We start from the raw sequence: 22,347 nt of genomic DNA on the forward strand, positions 1-22,347 counted from the left end.
GAGCCTTCTGGTACCTGTCAGGCCGTGCTCTCTCGGATGACGTCTTTCCCGAGTGTGGAGTAGCCTGCAGGTGGAATTCGTTCCTGTGCTCCTGAGCCATCATATCCTGCCAGCCTATGTGGAGCTTCGGACAACATCGGCTCCGTCGTTGGAGTTCTGCTTTGACTGGATCCTCTCCTGCGCTTGTCCCGTTCTCAGCGTGTTCCGTGACCAGCCTTCTCGGGCTGTGTAGGGCGTTCAGTGGGACAGGGTGGTCCGCAACCAGTCCTGCGGGTGGACTGTGTAGGGTGCCCTGAGAGACAGTGCCAATGTCCTTCCGCCCAATATCTCGACTTGTTTGGACTTCAAGTTCCTCTTCTCGTCTCGGATGCTGTTGCAGCAGTCTTGGTATCATGTCAACGTCTTGTTCCTGATGCCGTCGCATCGACCCAGGTCCGGGATGCCATTGCATCGACCATTGGTCCGTGATGTCTTTGCATCAGCCTTGGTGTCATGTCCTCAACTACCTTGGTGTCATGTCTTGTGCCAGCCCTCGTCTCTGATACCGTCCGCAATCAGCCTTGGTGTCATGTCTTCGTCTGCGATGCCGTAGCATCAATCTTGGTGTCATGTCTTCGTGTCAAGGTCTGTCTGCCCTCATCCTCAGGCCAGGCCTGCTGCTCCATGCCGATCCAAGCGGCAGGTCCGAAAGGATTCGGAATGGTCGGAGAACCATTCACATTCCAACATCATCCTGTTGTTGGTCTTGGGAGCTTGCAGGCCTGGCAGAGGGTAAGACCGTCTGCCATAGTGGAACACGCCGTCAACCCTCGGTTCGGTCCTGGATCCGTCTGGAGTCGGGCTGAGGCCCAAGGGCACACTAAAACACCCCTTACGTAACAGAATGCAAGGCCTTTCAAGGTCGTTACGTAACATATAGGACAGGCTCTCTGAACTCAGTCCCGCAGACTTACTCAGCTTGTTATACCCAGTGACTTAAACACCTTCTAAGTAGCCAACCAATTGTGCTAAATATACCAGGGTACGCTTACTATTTCACACACACCGATTCTGAATTTGTCTTAGTGTTCCTACTCTATACATTAGTGTCTCAAGAAGCACAGAATTTTGTAATTATACCATTTTTATTATATAACAGAAGACTGGTTCCAATAAACCAAGGTTTTCTAATTCTCATTATTATACATGGGGTTCACAAACTTTTTCTCAGTACACTATGTGAATATATACTAGTGAAACGTGCCCAGATAGTCTGGTCTATGACAGGCCCCCTTTCCCTGGTAATACGAGTGCAGACTCTCAGGGATATAAAATAGCACATCCCTGTGTACTTCTGATGCACACCCCAGAACCCCCAGGCCTCCTTCTTTCCCTGGTAATACGAGTGCAGACTCTCAGGGATATAAAATAGCACATCCCTGTGTACTTCTGATGCACACCCCAGAACCCCCAGGCCCCCTTCTTTCCCTGGTAATACGAGTGCAGACTCTCAGGGATATAAAATAGCACATCCCTGTGTACTTCTGATGCACACCCCGGAACCCCCAGGCCTCCTTCTTTCCCTGGTAATACGAGTGCAGACTCTCAGGGATATAAAATAGCACATCCCTGTGTACTTCTGATGCACACCCCAGAACCCCCAGGCCTCCTTCCTTTCCCTGGTAATACGAGTGCAGACTCTCAGGGATATAAAATAGCACATCCCTGTGTACTTCTGATGCACACCCCAGAACCCCCAGGCCTCCTTCTTTCCCTGGTAATACGAGTGCAGACTCTCAGGGATATAAAATAGCACATCCCTGTGTACTTCTGATGCACACCCCAGAACCCCCAGGCCCCCTTCTTTCCCTGGTAATACGAGTGCAGAGTCTCAGGGATATAAAATAGCACATCCCTGTGTACTTCTGATGCACACCCCAGAACCCCCAGGCCCCCTTCTTTCCCTGGTAATACGAGTGCAGACTCTCAGGGGATATAAAATAGCACATCCCTGTGTACTTCTGATGCACACCCCAGAACCCCCAGGCCCCCTTCTTTCCCTGGTAATACGAGTGCAGACTCTCAGGGATATAAAATAGCACATCCCTGTGTACTTCTGATGCACACCCCAGAACCCCCAGGCCTCCTTCTTTCCCTGGTAATACGAGTGCAGACTCTCAGGGATATAAAATAGCACATCCCTGTGTACTTCTGATGCACACCCCAGAACCCCCAGGCCCCCTTCTTTCCCTGGTAATACGAGTGCAGACTCTCAGGGATATAAAATAGCACATCCCTGTGTACTTCTGATGCACACCCCAGAACCCCCAGGCCCCCTTCTTTCCCTGGTAATACGAGTGCAGACTCTCAGGGATATAAAATAGCACATCCCTGTGTACTTCTGATGCACACCCCAGAACCCCCAGGCCTCCTTCTTTCCCTGGTAATACGAGTGCAGACTCTCAGGGATATAAAATAGCACATCCCTGTGTACTTCTGATGCACACCCCAGAACCCCCAGGCCTCCTTCTTTCCCTGGTAATACGAGTGCAGACTCTCAGGGATATAAAATAGCACATCCCTGTGTACTTCTGATGCACACCCCGGAACCCCCAGGCCTCCTCCTTTCCCTGGTAATACGAGTGCAGACTCTCAGGGATATAAAATAGCACATCCCTGTGTACTTCTGATGCACACCCCAGAACCCCCAGGCCCCCTTCTTTCCCTGGTAATACGAGTGCAGACTCTCAGGGATATAAAATAGCACATCCCTGTGTACTTCTGATGCACACCCCGGAACCCCCAGGCCTCCTTCTTTCCCTGGTAATACGAGTGCAGACTCTCAGGGATATAAAATAGCACATCCCTGTGTACTTCTGATGCACACCCCAGAACCCCCAGGCCCCCTTCTTTCCCTGGTAATACGAGTGCAGGCTCTCAGGGATATAAAATAGCACATCCCTGTGTACTTCTGATGCACACCCCAGAACCCCCAGGCCCCCTTCTTTCCCTGGTAATACGAGTGCAGACTCTCAGGGATATAAAATAGCACATCCCTGTGTACTTCTGATGCACACCCCAGAACCCCCAGGCCCCCTTCTTTCCCTGGTAATACGAGTGCAGACTCTCAGGGGATATAAAATAGCACATCCCTGTGTACTTCTGATGCACACCCCAGAACCCCCAGGCCTCCTCCTTTCCCTGGTAATACGAGTGCAGACTCTCAGGGATATAAAATAGCACATCCCTGTGTACTTCTGATGCACACCCCAGAACCCCCAGGCCTCCTTCTTTCCCTGGTAATACGAGTGCAGACTCTCAGGGATATAAAATAGCACATCCCTGTGTACTTCTGATGCACACCCCAGAACCCCCAGGCCCCCTTCTTTCCCTGGTAATACGAGTGCAGACTCTCAGGGATATAAAATAGCACATCCCTGTGTACTTCTGATGCACACCCCAGAACCCCCAGGCCCCCTTCTTTCCCTGGTAATACGAGTGCAGACTCTCAGGGATATAAAATAGCACATCCCTGTGTACTTCTGATGCACACCCCAGAACCCCCAGGCCCCTTTCTTTCCCTGGTAATACGAGTGCAGACTCTCAGGGATATAAAATAGCACATCCCTGTGTACTTCTGATGCACACCCCAGAACCCCCAGGCCTCCTTCTTTCCCTGGTAATACGAGTGCAGACTCTCAGGGATATAAAATAGCACATCCCTGTGTACTTCTGATGCACACCCCGGAACCCCCAGGCCCCCTTCTTTCCCTGGTAATACGAGTGCAGACTCTCAGGGATATAAAATAGCACATCCCTGTGTACTTCTGATGCACACCCCAGAACCCCCAGGCCCCCTTCTTTCCCTGGTAATACGAGTGCAGACTCTCAGGGATATAAAATAGCACATCCCTGTGTACTTCTGATGCACACCCCAGAACCCCCAGGCCCCCTTCTTTCCCTGGTAATACGAGTGCAGACTCTCAGGGATATAAAATAGCACATCCCTGTGTACTTCTGATGCACACCCCAGAACCCCCAGGCCTCCTTCTTTCCCTGGTAATACGAGTGCAGACTCTCAGGGGATATAAAATAGCACATCCCTGTGTACTTCTGATGCACACCCCAGAACCCCCAGGCCTCCTTCTTTCCCTGGTAATACGAGTGCAGAGTCTCAGGGATATAAAATAGCACATCCCTGTGTACTTCTGATGCACACCCCAGAACCCCCAGGCCTCCTCCTTTCCCTGGTAATACGAGTGCAGACTCTCAGGGATATAAAATAGCACATCCCTGTGTACTTCTGATGCACACCCCAGAACCCCCAGGCCTCCTTCTTTCCCTGGTAATACGAGTGCAGACTCTCAGGGATATAAAATAGCACATCCCTGTGTACTTCTGATGCACACCCCAGAACCCCCAGGCCCCCCTATCCCTGGTAATACGAGTGCAGAGCTCTCAGGGATATAAAATAGCACATCCCTGTGTACTTCTGATGCACACCCCAGAACCCTCAGGCCCCCTTCTTTCCCTGGTAATACGAGTGCAGACTCTCAGGGATATAAAATAGCACATCCCTGTGTACTTCTGATGCACACCCCAGAACCCCCAGGCCCCCTTCTTTCCCTGGTAATACGAGTGCAGACTCTCAGGGATATAAAATAGCACATCCCTGTGTACTTCTGATGCACACCCCAGAACCCCCAGGCCCCCTTCTTTCCCTGGTAATACGAGTGCAGACTCTCAGGGATATAAAATAGCACATCCCTGTGTACTTCTGATGCACACCCCAGAACCCCCAGGCCTCCTTCTTTCCCTGGTAATACGAGTGCAGACTCTCAGGGATATAAAATAGCACATCCCTGTGTACTTCTGATGCACACCCCGGAACCCCCAGGCCCCCCTTCTTTCCCTGGTAATACGAGTGCAGACTCTCAGGGATATAAAATAGCACATCCCTGTGTACTTCTGATGCACACCCCAGAACCCCCAGGCCCCCTTCTTTCCCTGGTAATACGAGTGCAGACTCTCAGGGATATAAAATAGCACATCCCTGTGTACTTCTGATGCACACCCCAGAACCCCCAGGCCCCCTTCTTTCCCTGGTAATACGCGTGCAGACTCTCAGGGATATAAAATAGCACATCCCTGTGTACTTCTGATGCACACCCCAGAACCCCCAGGCCTCCTTCTTTCCCTGGTAATACGAGTGCAGACTCTCAGGGATATAAAATAGCACATCCCTGTGTACTTCTGATGCACACCCCAGAACCCCCAGGCCTCCTTCTTTCCCTGGTAATACGAGTGCAGACTCTCAGGGATATAAAATAGCACATCCCTGTGTACTTCTGATGCACACCCCAGAACCCCCAGGCCCCCTTCTTTCCCTGGTAATACGAGTGCAGACTCTCAGGGATATAAAATAGCACATCCCTGTGTACTTCTGAAGCACACCCCAGAACCCCCAGGCCCCCTTCTTTCCCTGGTAATACGAGTGCAGACTCTCAGGGATATAAAATAGCACATCCCTGTGTACTTCTGATGCACACCCCAGAACCCCCAGGCCCCCTTCTTTCCCTGGTAATACGAGTGCAGACTCTCAGGGATATAAAATAGCACATCCCTGTGTACTTCTGATGCACACCCCAGAACCCCCAGGCCCCCTTCTTTCCCTGGTAATACGAGTGCAGACTCTCAGGGATATAAAATAGCACATCCCTGTGTACTTCTGATGCACACCCCAGAACCCCCAGGCCTCCTTCTTTCCCTGGTAATACGAGTGCAGACTCTCAGGGATATAAAATAGCACATCCCTGTGTACTTCTGATGCACACCCCAGAACCCCCAGGCCCCCTTCTTTCCCTGGTAATACGAGTGCAGACTCTCAGGGATATAAAATAGCACATCCCTGTGTACTTCTGATGCACACCCCAGAACCCCCAGGCCCCCTTCTTTCCCTGGTAATACGAGTGCAGACTCTCAGGGATATAAAATAGCACATCCCTGTGTACTTCTGATGCACACCCCAGAACCCCCAGGCCTCCTTCTTTCCCTGGTAATACGAGTGCAGACTCTCAGGGATATAAAATAGCACATCCCTGTGTACTTCTGATGCACACCCCAGAACCCCCAGGCCTCCTTCTTTCCCTGGTAATACGAGTGCAGACTCTCAGGGATATAAAATAGCACATCCCTGTGTACTTCTGATGCACACCCCAGAACCCCCAGGCCTCCTTCTTTCCCTGGTAATACGAGTGCAGACTCTCAGGGATATAAAATAGCACATCCCTGTGTACTTCTGATGCACACCCCAGAACCCCCAGGCCCCCTTCTTTCCCTGGTAATACGAGTGCAGACTCTCAGGGATATAAAATAGCACATCCCTGTGTACTTCTGATGCACACCCCAGAACCCCCAGGCCTCCTTCTTTCCCTGGTAATACGAGTGCAGACTCTCAGGGATATAAAATAGCACATCCCTGTGTACTTCTGATGCACACCCCAGAACCCCCAGGCCTCCTTCTTTCCCTGGTAATACGAGTGCAGACTCTCAGGGATATAAAATAGCACATCCCTGTGTACTTCTGATGCACACCCCAGAACCCCCAGGCCCCCTTCTTTCCCTGGTAATACGAGTGCAGACTCTCAGGGATATAAAATAGCACATCCCTGTGTACTTCTGATGCACACCCAGAACCCCCAGGCCTCCTTCTTTCCCTGGTAATACGAGTGCAGACTCTCAGGGATATAAAATAGCACATCCCTGTGTACTTCTGATGCACACCCCAGAACCCCCAGGCCTCCTTCTTTCCCTGGTAATACGAGTGCAGACTCTCAGGGATATAAAATAGCACATCCCTGTGTACTTCTGATGCACACCCCAGAACCCCCAGACCCCCCTTCTTTCCCTGGTAATACGAGTGCAGACTCTCAGGGATATAAAATAGCACATCCCTGTGTACTTCTGATGCACACCCCAGAACCCCCAGGCCTCCTTCTTTCCCTGGTAATACGAGTGCAGACTCTCAGGGATATAAAATAGCACATCCCTGTGTACTTCTGATGCACACCCCGGAACCCCCAGGCCCCCTTCTTTCCCTGGTAATACGAGTGCAGAGTCTCAGGGATATAAAATAGCACATCCCTGTGTACTTCTGATGCACACCCCAGAACCCCCAGGCCCCCTCCTTTCCCTGGTAATACGAGTGCAGACTCTCAGGGATATAAAATAGCACATCCCTGTGTACTTCTGATGCACACCCCAGAACCCCCAGGCCCCCTTCTTTCCCTGGTAATACGAGTGCAGACTCTCAGGGATATAAAATAGCACATCCCTGTGTACTTCTGATGCACACCCCAGAACCCCCAGGCCTCCTTCTTTCCCTGGTAATACGAGTGCAGACTCTCAGGGATATAAAATAGCACATCCCTGTGTACTTCTGATGCACACCCCAGAACCCCCAGGCCCCCTTCTTTCCCTGGTAATACGAGTGCAGACTCTCAGGGATATAAAATAGCACATCCCTGTGTACTTCTGATGCACACCCCAGAACCCCCAGGCCCCCTTCTTTCCCTGGTAATACGAGTGCAGACTCTCAGGGATATAAAATAGCACATCCCTGTGTACTTCTGATGCACACCCCAGAACCCCCAGGCCCCCTTCTTTCCCTGGTAATACGAGTGCAGACTCTCAGGGATATAAAATAGCACATCCCTGTGTACTTCTGATGCACACCCCAGAACCCCCAGGCCTCCTTCTTTCCCTGGTAATACGAGTGCAGACTCTCAGGGATATAAAATAGCACATCCCTGTGTACTTCTGATGCACACCCCTGAACCCCCAGGCCCCCTTCTTTCCCTGGTAATACGAGTGCAGACTCTCAGGGATATAAAATAGCACATCCCTGTGTACTTCTGATGCACACCCCAGAACCCCCAGGCCTCCTTCTTTCCCTGGTAATACGAGTGCAGACTCTCAGGGATATAAAATAGCACATCCCTGTGTACTTCTGATGCACACCCCAGAACCCCCAGGCCCCCTTCTTTCCCTGGTAATACGAGTGCAGACTCTCAGGGGTATAAAATAGCACATCCCTGTGTACTTCTGATGCACACCCCTGAACCCCCAGGCCCCCTTCTTTCCCTGGTAATACGAGTGCAGGACTCTCAGGGATATAAAATAGCACATCCCTGTGTACTTCTGATGCACACCCCAGAACCCCCAGGCCTCCTTCCTTTCCCTGGTAATACGAGTGCAGACTCTCAGGGATATAAAATAGCACATCCCTGTGTACTTCTGATGCACACCCCAGAACCCTCAGGCCCCCTTCTTTCCCTGGTAATACGAGTGCAGACTCTCAGGGATATAAAATAGCACATCCCTGTGTACTTCTGATGCACACCCCAGAACCCCCAGGCCCCCTTCTTTCCCTGGTAATACGAGTGCAGACTCTCAGGGATATAAAATAGCACATCCCTGTGTACTTCTGATGCACACCCCAGAACCCCCAGTCCTCCTTCTTTCCCTGCTAATACGAGTGCAGACTCTCAGGGATATAAAATAGCACATCCCTGTGTACTTCTGATGCACACCCCAGAACCCCCAGGCCTCCTTCTTTCCCTGGTAATACGAGTGCAGAGTCTCAGGGATATAAAATAGCACATCCCTGTGTACTTCTGATGCACACCCCAGAACCCCCAGGCCTCCTTCTTTCCCTGGTAATACGAGTGCAGAGTCTCAGGGATATAAAATAGCACATCCCTGTGTACTTCTGATGCACACCCCAGAACCCCCAGGCCTCCTCCTTTCCCTGGTAATACGAGTGCAGACTCTCAGGGATATAAAATAGCACATCCCTGTGTACTTCTGATGCACACCCCAGAACCCCCAGGCCCCCTTCTTTCCCTGGTAATACGAGTGCAGACTCTCAGGGATATAAAATAGCACATCCCTGTGTACTTCTGATGCACACCCCAGAACCCCCAGGCCCCCTTCTTTCCCTGGTAATACGAGTGCAGACTCTCAGGGATATAAAATAGCACATCCCTGTGTACTTCTGATGCACACCCCAGAACCCCCAGGCCCCCTTCTTTCCCTGGTAATACGAGTGCAGACTCTCAGGGATATAAAATAGCACATCCCTGTGTACTTCTGATGCACACCCCAGAACCCCCAGGCCTCCTTCTTTCCCTGGTAATACGAGTGCAGAGTCTCAGGGATATAAAATAGCACATCCCTGTGTACTTCTGATGCACACCCCAGAACCCCCAGGCCCCCTTCTGTCCCTGGTAATACGAGTGCAGACTCTCAGGGATATAAAATAGCACATCCCTGTGTACTTCTGATGCACACCCCAGAACCCCCAGGCCTCCTCCTTTCCCTGGTAATACGAGTGCAGGGTCTCAGGGATATAAAATAGCACATCCCTGTGTACTTCTGATGCACACCCCAGAACCCCCAGGCCCCCTTCTTTCCCTGGTAATACGAGTGCAGACTCTCAGGGGATATAAAATAGCACATCCCTGTGTACTTCTGATGCACACCCCAGAACCCCCAGGCCTCCTTCTTTCCCTGGTAATACGAGTGCAGACTCTCAGGGATATAAAATAGCACATCCCTGTGTACTTCTGATGCACACCCCAGAACCCCCAGGCCCCCTTCTTTCCCTGGTAATACGAGTGCAGACTCTCAGGGATATAAAATAGCACATCCCTGTGTACTTCTGATGCACACCCCAGAACCCCCAGGCCCCCTTCTTTCCCTGGTAATACGAGTGCAGACTCTCAGGGATATAAAATAGCACATCCCTGTGTACTTCTGATGCACACCCCGGAACCCCCAGGCCCCCTTCTTTCCCTGGTAATACGAGTGCAGAGTCTCAGGGATATAAAATAGCACATCCCTGTGTACTTCTGATGCACACCCCGGAACCCCCAGGCCTCCTCCTTTCCCTGGTAATACGAGTGCAGACTCTCAGGGATATAAAATAGCACATCCCTGTGTACTTCTGATGCACACCCCAGAACCCTCAGGCCCCCTTCTTTCCCTGGTAATACGAGTGCAGACTCTCAGGGATATAAAATAGCACATCCCTGTGTACTTCTGATGCACACCCCAGAACCCCCAGGCCCCCTTCTTTCCCTGGTAATACGAGTGCAGACTCTCAGGGATATAAAATAGCACATCCCTGTGTACTTCTGATGCACACCCCGGAACCCCCAGGCCTCCTCCTTTCCCTGGTAATACGAGTGCAGACTCTCAGGGATATAAAATAGCACATCCCTGTGTACTTCTGATGCACACCCCAGAACCCTCAGGCCCCCTTCTTTCCCTGGTAATACGAGTGCAGACTCTCAGGGATATAAAATAGCACATCCCTGTGTACTTCTGATGCACACCCCAGAACCCCCAGGCCCCCTTCTGTCCCTGGTAATACGAGTGCAGACTCTCAGGGATATAAAATAGCACATCCCTGTGTACTTCTGATGCACACCCCAGAACCCCCAGGCCTCCTTCTTTCCCTGGTAATACGAGTGCAGAGTCTCAGGGATATAAAATAGCACATCCCTGTGTACTTCTGATGCACACCCCAGAACCCCCAGGCCTCCTTCTTTCCCTGGTAATACGAGTGCAGACTCTCAGGGATATAAAATAGCACATCCCTGTGTACTTCTGATGCACACCCCAGAACCCCCAGGCCCCCTTCTGTCCCTGGTAATACGAGTGCAGAGTCTCAGGGATATAAAATAGCACATCCCTGTGTACTTCTGATGCACACCCCAGAACCCCCAGGCCTCCTTCTTTCCCTGGTAATACGAGTGCAGAGTCTCAGGGATATAAAATAGCACATCCCTGTGTACTTCTGATGCACACCCCAGAACCCCCAGGCCCCCTTCTGTCCCTGGTAATACGAGTGCAGACTCTCAGGGATATAAAATAGCACATCCCTGTGTACTTCTGATGCACACCCCGGAACCCCCAGGCCCCCTTCTTTCCCTGGTAATACGAGTGCAGACTCTCAGGGATATAAAATAGCACATCCCTGTGTACTTCTGATGCACACCCCAGAACCCCCAGGCCTCCTTCTTTCCCTGGTAATACGAGTGCAGGGTCTCAGGGATATAAAATAGCACATCCCTGTGTACTTCTGATGCACACCCCAGAACCCCCAGGCCCCCTTCTTTCCCTGGTAATACGAGTGCAGGCTCTCAGGGATATAAAATAGCACATCCCTGTGTACTTCTGATGCACACCCCGGAACCCCCAGGCCCCCTTCTTTCCCTGGTAATACGAGTGCAGGCTCTCAGGGATATAAAATAGCACATCTTTACATATGTGCTACTGTTCAGGACATCTGTTTTACTTTATTTGTCTGCAGTACTGATTTTGTTATCTGCCTTTAACTGCTGATTTTTAATCCTTGTAAAGTTTGTATTATTGTTTTTTGTTTGTTCTTCCTTGCCTTGGCTGTAATCCTGAATAAATCCTGCAGGAGAGTATGTGAGATGGGAGAGAGGACGCACACCCTGATTACTCCGTTGTGCTTTTTGTTTCCTGACAGAACGAGGTACATCCAGACGGAGCTGGGGTTCCGAGAGAGACTCTTTGTAGCCGTCCTGACCTCCAAGAACACACTGAACACGCTGGCGGTGGCAGTAAATCGGACCCTGGCCCATCATTTCCACCAGTTGCTGTTCTTCTCGGGGATGAGGGCAGCCAAGGTCCCTCAGGGCATGCAGGTGGTGTCCCACGGGGACGAGCGCCCGGTCTGGCTGATGTACGAGACTGTCCGCTACATCCTTGAGCATTTCATGTCGCAGTACGACTGGTTCTACGTCACCCAGGACGACACCTACACCCAGGCAGAGAGAGTCAAGAACCTGGTGAAGCACCTGAGCATTAACCAGGACCTGTACCTGGGCCACGCCGAGGAGTTCATCGGTGGCGAGGAGCATGCCAGATACTGTCATGGCGGTTACGGCTACCTCATCTCCCGCAGTCTTCTGCTCAAGCTGCAGAAAGAGCTGGACAGCTGTCGCAATGATATCCTGAGTGTCCGACCAGATGAGTGGCTTGGACGGTGCATCATCGACTTCCTAGGGATCAGCTGTGTCAATAACCACCAGGTAACCCCCCACCTATACATTTCTCCCCATCTGCTCATTCCACAGTAATAATGCACGTCAGTATAAAACTGCACCCCTAATCTCACCACACCCTACTCTACCACGGCACTCCTAATCTCGTTGCAGTGTAACCTGACTCCTCTCACCACACCTTGCTGTAACACTGTCTCCCTAAATTCACTAAACTGTAATGCTATTCTTCAAATCTCATTTTATAGTATTCTCACCTATCTGTAACACCTTCAACTGTGATACTATCCCTGTCTCTCTCTCCCTGTTTTCCTGGTGTTTCCTATAGTAAGCTGAGATTTAGGATGGAGATGTCACTATCCCTGTCTCTGTCTGCCTGTATTCCTGGTGTTTCCTATAGTAAGGTGAGATTTAGGATGGAGATGTCACTATCCCTGTCTCTGTCTGCCTGTATTCCTGGTGTTTCCTATAGTAAGGTGAGATTTAGGATGGAGATGTCACTATCCCTGTCTCTGTCTGCCTGTATTCCTGGTGTTTCCTATAGTAAGGTGAGATTTAGGATGGAGATGTCACTATCCCTGTCTCTGTCTGCCTGTATTCCTGGTGTTTCCTATAGTAAGGTGAGATTTAGGATGGAGATGTCACTATCCCTGTCTCTGTCTGCCTGTATTCCTGGTGTTTCCTATAGTAAGGTGAGATTTAGGATGGAGATGTCACTATCACTGTCTCTGTCTGCCTGTATTCCTGGTGTTTCCTATAGTAAGGTGAGATTTAGGATGTAGATGTCACTATCCCTGTCGCTCTCTCCCTGTATTCCTGGTGTTTCCTATAGTAAGGTGAGATTTAGGATGGAGATGTCACTATCCCTGTCTCTGTCTGCCTGTATTCCTGGTGTTTCCTATAGTAAGGTGAGATTTAGGATGGAGATGTCACTAACCCTGTCTCTGTCTCCCTGTATTCCTGGTGTTTCCTATAGTAAGGTGAGATTTAGGATGGAGATGTCACTGTCACTGTGTCTCTCTCTGCCTGAATTCCTGGTGTTTCCTATCGTAAGGTGAGATTTAGGATGGAGATATCACTGTCACTGTGTCTCTGTGCCTGTATTCCTGGTGTTTCCTATAGTAAGGTGAGATTTAGGATGTAGATGTCACTATCACTGTCTCTGTCTGCCTGTATTCCTGGTGTTTCCTATAGTAAGGTGAGATTTAGGATGGAGATATCACTGTCACTGTGTCTCTCTCTGCCTGAATTCCTGGTGTTTCCTATCGTAAGGTGAGATTTAGGATGGAGATATCACTGTCACTGTGTCTCTGTGCCTGTATTCCTTGTGTTTCCTATAGTAAGGTGAGATTTAGGATGGAGATGTCACTGTCACTGTGTGTCTCTGCCTGTATTCCTGGTGTTTCCTGTAGTAAGGTGAGATTTAGGATGGAGATGTCACTGTCACTGTGTCTCTCTGCCTGTATTCCTGGTGTTTCCTATAGTAAGGTGAGATTTAGGATGTAGATGTCACTATCACTGTCTCTGTCTGCCTGTATTCCTGGTGTTTCCTATAGTAAGGTGAGATTTAGGATGTAGATGTCACTATCACTGTCTCTGTCTGCCTGTATTCCTGGTGTTTCCTATAGTAAGGTGAGATTTAGGATGGAGATATCACTGTCACTGTGTCTCTCTCTGCCTGAATTCCTGGTGTTTCCTATCGTAAGGTGAGATTTAGGATGGAGATATCACTGTCACTGTGTCTCTGTGCCTGTATTCCTGGTGTTTCCTATAGTAAGGTGAGATTTAGGATGGAGATGTCACTGTCACTGTGTCTCTCTGCCTGTATTCCTGGTGTTTCCTATAGTAAGGTGAGATTTAGGATGGAGATGTCACTGTGTCTCTGTCTGCCTGTATTCCTGGTGTTTCCTATAGTAAGGTGAGATTTAGGATGGAGATGTCACTGTCACTGTGTCTCTCTGCCTGTATTCCTGGTGTTTCCTATAGTAAGGTGAGATTTAGGATGTAGATGTCACTATCCCTGTCTCTGTCTGCCTGTATTCCTGGTGTTTCCTATAGTAAGGTGAGATTTAGGATGTAGATGTCACTATCACTGTCTCTGTCTGCCTGTATTCCTGGTGTTTCCTATAGTAAGGTGAGATTTAGGATGTAGATGTCACTATCCCTGTCTCTGTCTGCCTGTATTCCTGGTGTTTCCTATAGTAAGGTGAGATTTAGGATGTAGATGTCACTATCCCTGTCTCTGTCTGCCTGTATTCCTGGTGTTTCCTATAGTAAGGTGAGATTTAGGATGTAGATGTCACTATCACTGTCTCTGTCTGCCTGTATTCCTGGTGTTTCCTATAGTAAGGTGAGATTTAGGATGGAGATGTCACTATCCCTGTCTCTGTCTGCCTGTATTCCTGGTGTTTCCTATAGTAAGGTGAGATTTAGGATGTAGATGTCACTATCACTGTCTCTGTCTGCCTGTATTCCTGGTGTTTCCTATAGTAAGGTGAGATTTAGGATGGAGATATCACTGTCACTGTGTCTCTCTCTGCCTGAATTCCTGGTGTTTCCTATCGTAAGGTGAGATTTAGGATGGAGATGTCACTGTCACTGTGTGTCTCTCTGCCTGTATTCCTGGTGTTTCCTGTAGTAAGGTGAGATTTAGGATGGAGATGTCACTGTCACTGTGTCCTCTGCCTGTATTCCTGGTGTTTCCTATAGTAAGGTGAGATTTAAGAACATAAGAACATAAGAAAATGCCATACTGGGTCAGACCAAGGGTCCATCAAGCCCAGCATCCTGTTTCCAACTTATGGCCTATCCAGGCCATAAGAACCTGGCAAGTACCCAAAAACTAAGTCTATTCCATGTAACCATTGCTAATGGCAGTGGCTATTCTCTAAGTGAACTTAATAGCAGGTAATGGACTTCTCCTCCAAGAACTTATCCAATCCTTTTTTAAACACAGCTATACTAACTGCACGAACCACATTCTCTGGCAACAAATTCCAGAGTTTAATTGTGCATTGAGTAAAAAAGAACTTTCTCCGATTAGTTTTAAATGTGCCCCATGCTAACTTCATGGAGTGTCCCCTAGTCTTTCTATTATCCGAAAGAGTAAATAACCGATTCACATCTACCCGTTCTAGACCTCTCATGATGTTAAACACCTCTATCATATCCCCCCTCAGCTGTCTCTTCTCCAAGCTGAAAAGTCCTAACCTCTTTAGTCTTTCCTCATAGGGGAGTTGTTCCATTCCCCTTATCATTTTGGTCGCCCTTCTCTGTACCTTCTCCATCGCAATTATATCTTTTTTGAGATGCGGCGACCAGAATTGTACACAGTATTCAAGGTGCGGTCTCACCATGGAGCGATACAGAGGCATTATGACATTTTCCGTTCTATTCACCATTCCTTTTCTAATAATTCCCAACATTCTGTTTGCTTTTTTGACTGCCGCAGCACACTGAACCGACGATTTAAATGTATTATCCACTATGACGCCTAGATCTCTTTCTTGGGTTGTAGGACCTAATATGGAACCCAACATTGTGTAATTATAGCATGGGTTATTTTTCCCTATATGCATCACCTTGCACTTATCCACATTAAATTTCATCTGCCATTTGGATGCCCAATTTTCCAGTCTCACAAGGTCTTCCTGCAATTTATCACAATCTGCTTGTAATTTAACTACTCTGCACAATTTTGTGTCATCTGCAAATTTGATTATCTCACTCGTCGTATTTCTTTCCAGATCATTTATAAATATATTGAAAAGTAAGGGTCCCAATACAGATCCCTGAGGCACTCCACTGTCCACTCCCTTCCACTGAGAAAATTATCCATTTAATCCTACTCTCTGTTTCCTGTCTTTTAGCCAGTTTGCAATCCACGAAAGGACATCGCCACCTATCCCATGACTTTTTACTTTTCCTAGAAGCCTCTCATGAGGAACTTTGTCAAACGCCTTCTGAAAATCCAAGTATACTATATCTACCGGTTCACCTTTATCCACATGTTTATTAACATCTTCAAAAAAGTGAAGCAGATTTGTGAGGCAAGACTTGCCCTGGGTAAAGCCATGCTGACTTTGTTCCATTAAACCATGTCTTTCTATATGTTCTGTGATTTTGATGTTTAGAACCCTTTCCACTATTTTTCCTGGCACTGAAGTCAGGCTAACCGGTCTGTAGTTTCCCGGATCGCCCCTGGAGCGATCCGGGAAACTACATTTCCCGGATCGCTCCAGGGTTACATTTGCTATCCTCCAGTCTTCAGGTACAATGGATGATTTTAATGATAAGTTACAAATTTTTACTAATAGGTCTGAAATTTCATTTTTTAGTTCCTTCAGAACTCTGGGGTGTATACCATCCCGTCCAGGTGATTTAGGATGGAGATGTCACTGTCCCTGTGTCTCTCTCTGCCTGTATTCCAGGTGTTTCCTATAGTAAGGTGAGATTTAGGATGGAGATGTCACTGTCTCTCTGCCTGTATTCCTGGTGTTTCCTATAGTAAGGCGAGATTTAGGATGGAGATAAAACTGTCACTGCGTCTCTTTGCCTGTATTCCTGGTGTTTCCTATAGTAAGGTGAGATTTAGGATGGAGATGTCACTGTCTCTCTCTGCCTGTATTCCTGGTGTTTCCTATCGTAAGGTGAGATTTAGGATGGAGATGTCACTGTCACTGTGTCTCTGTGCCTGTATTCCTGGTGTTTCCTGTAGTAAGGTGAGATTTAGGATGGAGATGTCACTGTCACTGTGTCTCTCTGCCTGTATTCCTGGTGTTTCCTATCGTAAGGTGAGATTTAGGATGGAGATGTCACTGTCACTGTGTCTCTGTGCCTGTATTCCTGGTGTTTCCTATAGTAAGGTGAGATTTAGGATGGAGATAAAACTGTCACTGCGTCTCTCTGCCTGTATTCCTGGTGTTTCCTATCGTAAGGTGAGATTTAGGATGGAGATGTCACTGTCACTGTGTCTCTCTGCCTGTATTCCTGGTGTTTCCTATAGTAAGGTGAGATTTAGGATGGAGATAAAACTGTCACTGCGTCTCTCTGCCTGTATTCCTGGTGTTTCCTATAGTAAGGTGAGATTTAGGATGGAGATGTCACTGTCACTGTGTCTCTCTGCCTGTATTCCTGGTGTTTCCTATAGTAAGGTGAGATTTAGGATGGAGATAAAACTGTCACTGCGTCTCTCTGCCTGTATTCCTGGTGTTTCCTATAGTAAGGTGAGATTTAGGATGGAGATGTCACTGTCTCTCTGCCTGTATTCCTGGTGTTTCTTATCGTAAGGTGAGATTTAGGATGGAGATGTCACTGTCACTGTGTGTCTCTCTGCTTGTATTCCTGGTGTTTCCTATAGTAAGGTGAGATTTAGGATGGAGATGTCACTGCGTCTCTCTGCCTGTATTCCTGGTGTTTCCTATAGTAAGGTGAGATTTAGGATGGAGATGTCACTGTGTCTCTTTGCCTGTATTGCTTGTGTTTCCTATAGTAAGGTGAGATTTAGGATGGAGATGTCACTGTGTCTCTCTGCCGGAATTCCTGGTGTTTCCTATAGTAAGGTGATATTTAGGATGGAGATGTCACTGTCACTGTGTCTCTGTGCCTGTATTCCTGGTGTTTCCTATAGTAAGGTGAGATTTAGGATGGAGATGTCACTGTCACTGTCACTGTGTCCTCTGCCTGTATTCCTGGTGTTTCCTATACTAAGGTGAGATTTAGGATGGAGATGTCACTGTCACTGTGTCTCTGTGCCTGTATTCCTCGTGTTTCCTATCGTAAGGTGAGATTTAGGATGGAGATATCACTGTCACTGTGTGTCTCTCTGCCTGTATTCCTGGTGTTTCCTATAGTAAGGTGATATTTAGGATGGAGATGTCACTGTCACTGTGTCTCTGTGCCTGTATTCCTGGTGTTTCCTATCGTAAGGTGAGATGTAGGATGGAGATATCACTGTCACTGTGTCTCTGTGCCTGTATTCCTGGTGTTTCCTATCGTAAGGTGAGATGTAGGATGGAGATATCACTGTCACTGTGTCTCTGTGCCTGTATTCCTGGTGTTTCCTGTAGTAAGGTGAGATTTAGGATGGAGATGTCACTGTCACTGTGTCTCTTTGCCTGTATTCCTGGTGTTTCCTATCGTAAGGTGAGATGTAGGATGGAGATATCACTGTCACTGTGTCTCTGTGCCTGTATTCCTGGTGTTTCCTGTAGTAAGGTGAGATTTAGGATGGAGATGTCACTGTCACTGTGTCTCTGTGCCTGTATTCCTGGTGTTTCCTGTAGTAAGGTGAGATTTAGGATGGAGATGTCACTGTCACTGTGTCTCTCTGCCTGTATTCCTGGTGTTTCCTATAGTAAGGTGAGAATTAGGATGGAGATGTCACTGTCACTGTGTGTCTCTCTGCCTGTATTCCTGGTGTTTCCTATAGTAAGGTGAGATTTAGGATGGAGATGTCACTATCCCTGTCTCTGTCTGCCTGTATTCCTGGTGTTTCCTATAGTAAGGTGAGATTTAGGATGGAGATGTCACTGTCCCTGTGTCTCTCTCTGCCTGTATTCCTGGTGTTTCCTATAGTAAGGTGAGATTTAGGATGGAGATGTCACTGTGTGTCTCTCTGCCTGTATTCCTGGTGTTTCCTGTAGTAAGGTGAGATTTAGGATGGAGATGTCACTGTCACTGTGTCTCTGCCTGTATTCATGGTGTTTCCTATAGTAAGGTGAGATTTAGGATGGATATGTCACTGTCACTGTGTCTCTCTCTGCCGGTGTTCCTGGTATTTTCTGTACAACACTAAGGTTTAGGATGGAGATGTCCCTCTTCTTTTTGGCTCTATTCCTGATGTTCCCTGTACGTACCCAGATCAGTCCAGTGTCCTGGGTTTTGCCTCCCCTCCAGCAGATGGAGACAGAGAAAGTTGCACTGACACTGCCACTTAACACGAGGTGCCTCCTGCAGTCCTTCAGTATTTCTCTGACTCCAGCAGATGATAGTGGAAGTGCAAAGCCTGCAGTCTGGTTAAAAATAAATAAAATAGAAAGGGCACATAGGCTTCTGTCTGCGCCTCCCAGAAGGTTGTTAGACCCTGGTGGGGTCATCCTCTCTGGTGTGTGAGTCTTGAAAGCTGAGGGTCGGGGACCCTGTGCTGCTCGGATCCCTGGCTGGACAGGACTGATAACCCAGGGGTCCCGGATCACTCGCCCTGTGGGATCTTCATGAGCCTGCTGCTGCTTTTTTAAGGAAAATGCCCCTTTTGTTTGCTAATGTTTGTTAAAGTTTGGAAAAAAAAAAAGTTTGGAGCCATCGGGGAGCTGTGCGGTTGACACGGGCAGTGTCTCCCGTGTCTTGGGGCAGTGCAGGGCGCGGAGGGGAGTTTAGATCTCTCTTCTCCGTTGTCTCCGGAGCCCCAGGCCTCTGGGGCAGGTCATCAGCAGGCTGGGGGCCCTCCTGGCAACGAGGAGGACCCTGGGGATCCTTCAGATTTGTCTTTTTCATTTTCTTCTGAGTTTGTGCTCCTGCTCCATAAGGCCTTTAAGGCCAGAAAGGCTGCATGTTGGGGTGCATCCAAGGAGGCCCTGGGATGGTCCACCTAAATGTCCAGGACCTCCATGGCCTAGGGGCCCCTAGGATCCAGTAGCTCCTGAGGGCTGCAGTGCCCGTGCCTGACATGGATTCTTCCTCAACCGCCTCTGATACCGAAGGGGCACAGGGAGTGGATTTCCAGGAGTCCAGACCTTGGGTTGGTCCGCTGGATCCGGATCTGTCTTTCTTGCAGGGTATGTCCATGAAGGGTGATGACCCTAAGGTGGTCCATTTATTCCATAAGGAGGAGCTGAGCCCACTTATTCCAGCGGTGTTGGAGAAGTTGGGCATTGAAGTCCCGCCACAGGATTCCAATCTGGGGGCGGTGGACCTGGTCATGGTTGGCCTCTGTGCCACAAACTCCTTCATGTTCCATGGGTCGATCAGTGCTCTTCTGTTCCGGGAGTGAGATACTCCGGAAACCGGTTTGAAGGTCAGCAAGGTGATGGACAGATTGTATCTATTGCCCAAGGAGGCGCTCGACCTGTTCAAGGTTTCCAAGGTGGATGCCGCACTTTCTGCGGTCACCAAGAAGACCACCATTCCGGTCACCAAAGCAGCGGCTTTAAAGGATCTTTAGGATTAAAAAAACTGGAGGTACACCTCAAGAAGATCCTTGAGGTTTCTGCACTCAGAGCTCGGGCCGCCATGTGTGGTAGTTTCATGCCGCGAGCTGGTCTTCACTGGGTTCAGCAGCTGCAAGGTGACAAGTCTTTTCTGAGGCTGAGGCCCTCCAGGCGGAACGGCTGGAGGCCATCGTGATGTACAGTGCTGATGCCTTATATGACCTCCTCTGGACCTCTTTTTGGACTATGATGTCTGCGTTTTCGGCCCGGTGCCTCCTCTGGTTGAGAAATTGGTCAGCTGATGTTTCTTCCAAGGTGCAGTTTGGATCTTTGCCTTTTAAGGGAAAGTTACTCTTCGGCAAGGATCTTGAGGAAATGATCGTCTCTGGGAGAGAATAAGGTCCATAAGTTGCCTGAGGACAGGCCGAGAGGCAAGAGTTTCCCATCTTCGTTTTCCCACTTCAAGAGGAATTGAAGATTCCGAGGGCCTAGACCCTCGGGCCCAACTCCGAGGCAAGTCTCTGCTCGACAACCGTCTTGGTCTCAGTCCTTTCAAGGTCATCGACCTGGCAGGGACTGATCCTCCCAGGGAGGCAGTGGCGCCAAGTCCTCTCAATGAGGCGCTGTTCCACTCTTCGGTTCTGCCGATAGGAGGACGTCTAGCTCTCTTTTACAAGGAGTGGACCAAGATCACGACAGACCAGAGGATCTTAACTGTGATAAGGCACAATTACGTTTTAGAGACCGATTTCTCATGTTTCCCTGTTCATATCGACGAAAGGAACTCTTGGTGAGGACCACCGTTGGCCGTCTGCATCAGTTGGGAGCCATTGTCCCTAACCCTACAGATGAACGAGGAGCCGGATGCTACTCCATTTACTTCATCATTCCAAAGAAGGAAGGCACGGTCCACCCAGTCCTGGAATTAAAGTAGGTGAACGTGGCACTGAATGTTCCGAATGGAGATGCTGTGCTCCATGATTGTGGCAGCTCACAAAGGGGAGATTCTGGCCTCTCTAGATATGACTGAGGCTTATCTGCACATCCGTATTCGATCGGATCACCAGCGATAACTCAGGTTCATGATTCTGGGCGATCACTTTCAGTTCTGCGCTCTCCCCTTCAGTCTAGCTACGGCACCCAGGACTTTCACCAAGGCTCTCCGAAGGGAGGGTGTTCTAGTACATTCCTATCTGGATGACTGGTTGATTCGAGCGAAGTCAGAATCCCTGTGCCGGACAGCGGTGGATTTGGTCCTCTGTTGACTCCGATCGCTAGGATGGATCGTCAATTTAGCCAAGAATCATCTGCTTCCTTCCCAGCGCCTGGAATTCTTGGGGGCACTTTTCGACACGAGGATGGGGAGAGTCTTCCTTACTAAGCAGCGCATTGCCAAGCTTCAGGCTTGGGTTGGGAGTTGTTAGCCAAGCAGGTTCCCAGAGTCTGGGAATATTTACAGTTGCTCGGGTCTAGGGCTTCTACCTTGGACTTGGTACCCTGGGCTTTTGCTCACATTAGGCCTCTGTCTCACTGGGACCCAATGTTGGAGCGTTATCAGCTACCTCTCCGTCTCCCAGAGCCTGTATGGTCCAGTCTCTCATGGTGGCTCTGCTGGGACAAGTTGAGTCGCGGCATGGACCTCAGTGTTCCAATCTGTACAGTCATTACTATCGAGGCCAGTCTTTTTGGCTGGGGAGCGGTATGTCAGTATCAGTCTGTGCAAGGCCGTTGGTTCCCGGAGGAAGCTTCCTGGTCCATCAATCAGCTGGTCCATCAATCAGCGTTTCTCCCCTTGGTGAGGGGCTGGTCGGTGAGGATCTTGTCAGACAGTGCGACAGTGGTGGCGCCAGGGAGGCACCAAGAGTCATTCCATGGCTCAGAAGGCTCGGCTTCTGGTGGAGTGGGCAGAGCAGCATCTGGAGCATTGGCAGCCTCACACATAGTGGGCTCAGACAATGTGCAAGTGGATTTTCTAAGTCGCCAGCAGCTGGATCCTGGGGATTGGGAGCTGTCTGAGGAGGCGATGTCCCTCGTTTGTCATCGGTGGGGGACCCCATGCATGGACTTAATGGCGACCTTCAGAAATGCCAAGGCTCCACGTTTCTTCAGTCGGCAGAGAGAAAGAG

The 22,347-nt window shown here is 49.2% G+C and overlaps 1 protein-coding gene across 7 annotated transcripts in view; it reads left to right on the forward strand.

Annotated features, from left to right (window-relative positions):
* The window catches only part of CHPF2 (chondroitin polymerizing factor 2), a 53,585-nt gene that overhangs the window by 8,659 nt on the left and 22,579 nt on the right, over positions 1-22,347 (forward strand). For all 7 annotated transcript variants that reach the window (XM_029587243.1, XM_029587246.1, XM_029587244.1 and 4 more), the window contains exon 3: positions 11,540-12,104. In XM_029587243.1, coding sequence (XP_029443103.1) covers positions 11,540-12,104 — 565 coding nt within the window. The remainder of the gene's footprint in view (positions 1-11,539; positions 12,105-22,347) is intronic.

Source organism: Rhinatrema bivittatum, chromosome 2 (genome assembly GCF_901001135.1).
Source record: "Rhinatrema bivittatum chromosome 2, aRhiBiv1.1, whole genome shotgun sequence".
NCBI lineage: Eukaryota > Metazoa > Chordata > Amphibia > Gymnophiona > Rhinatrematidae > Rhinatrema > Rhinatrema bivittatum.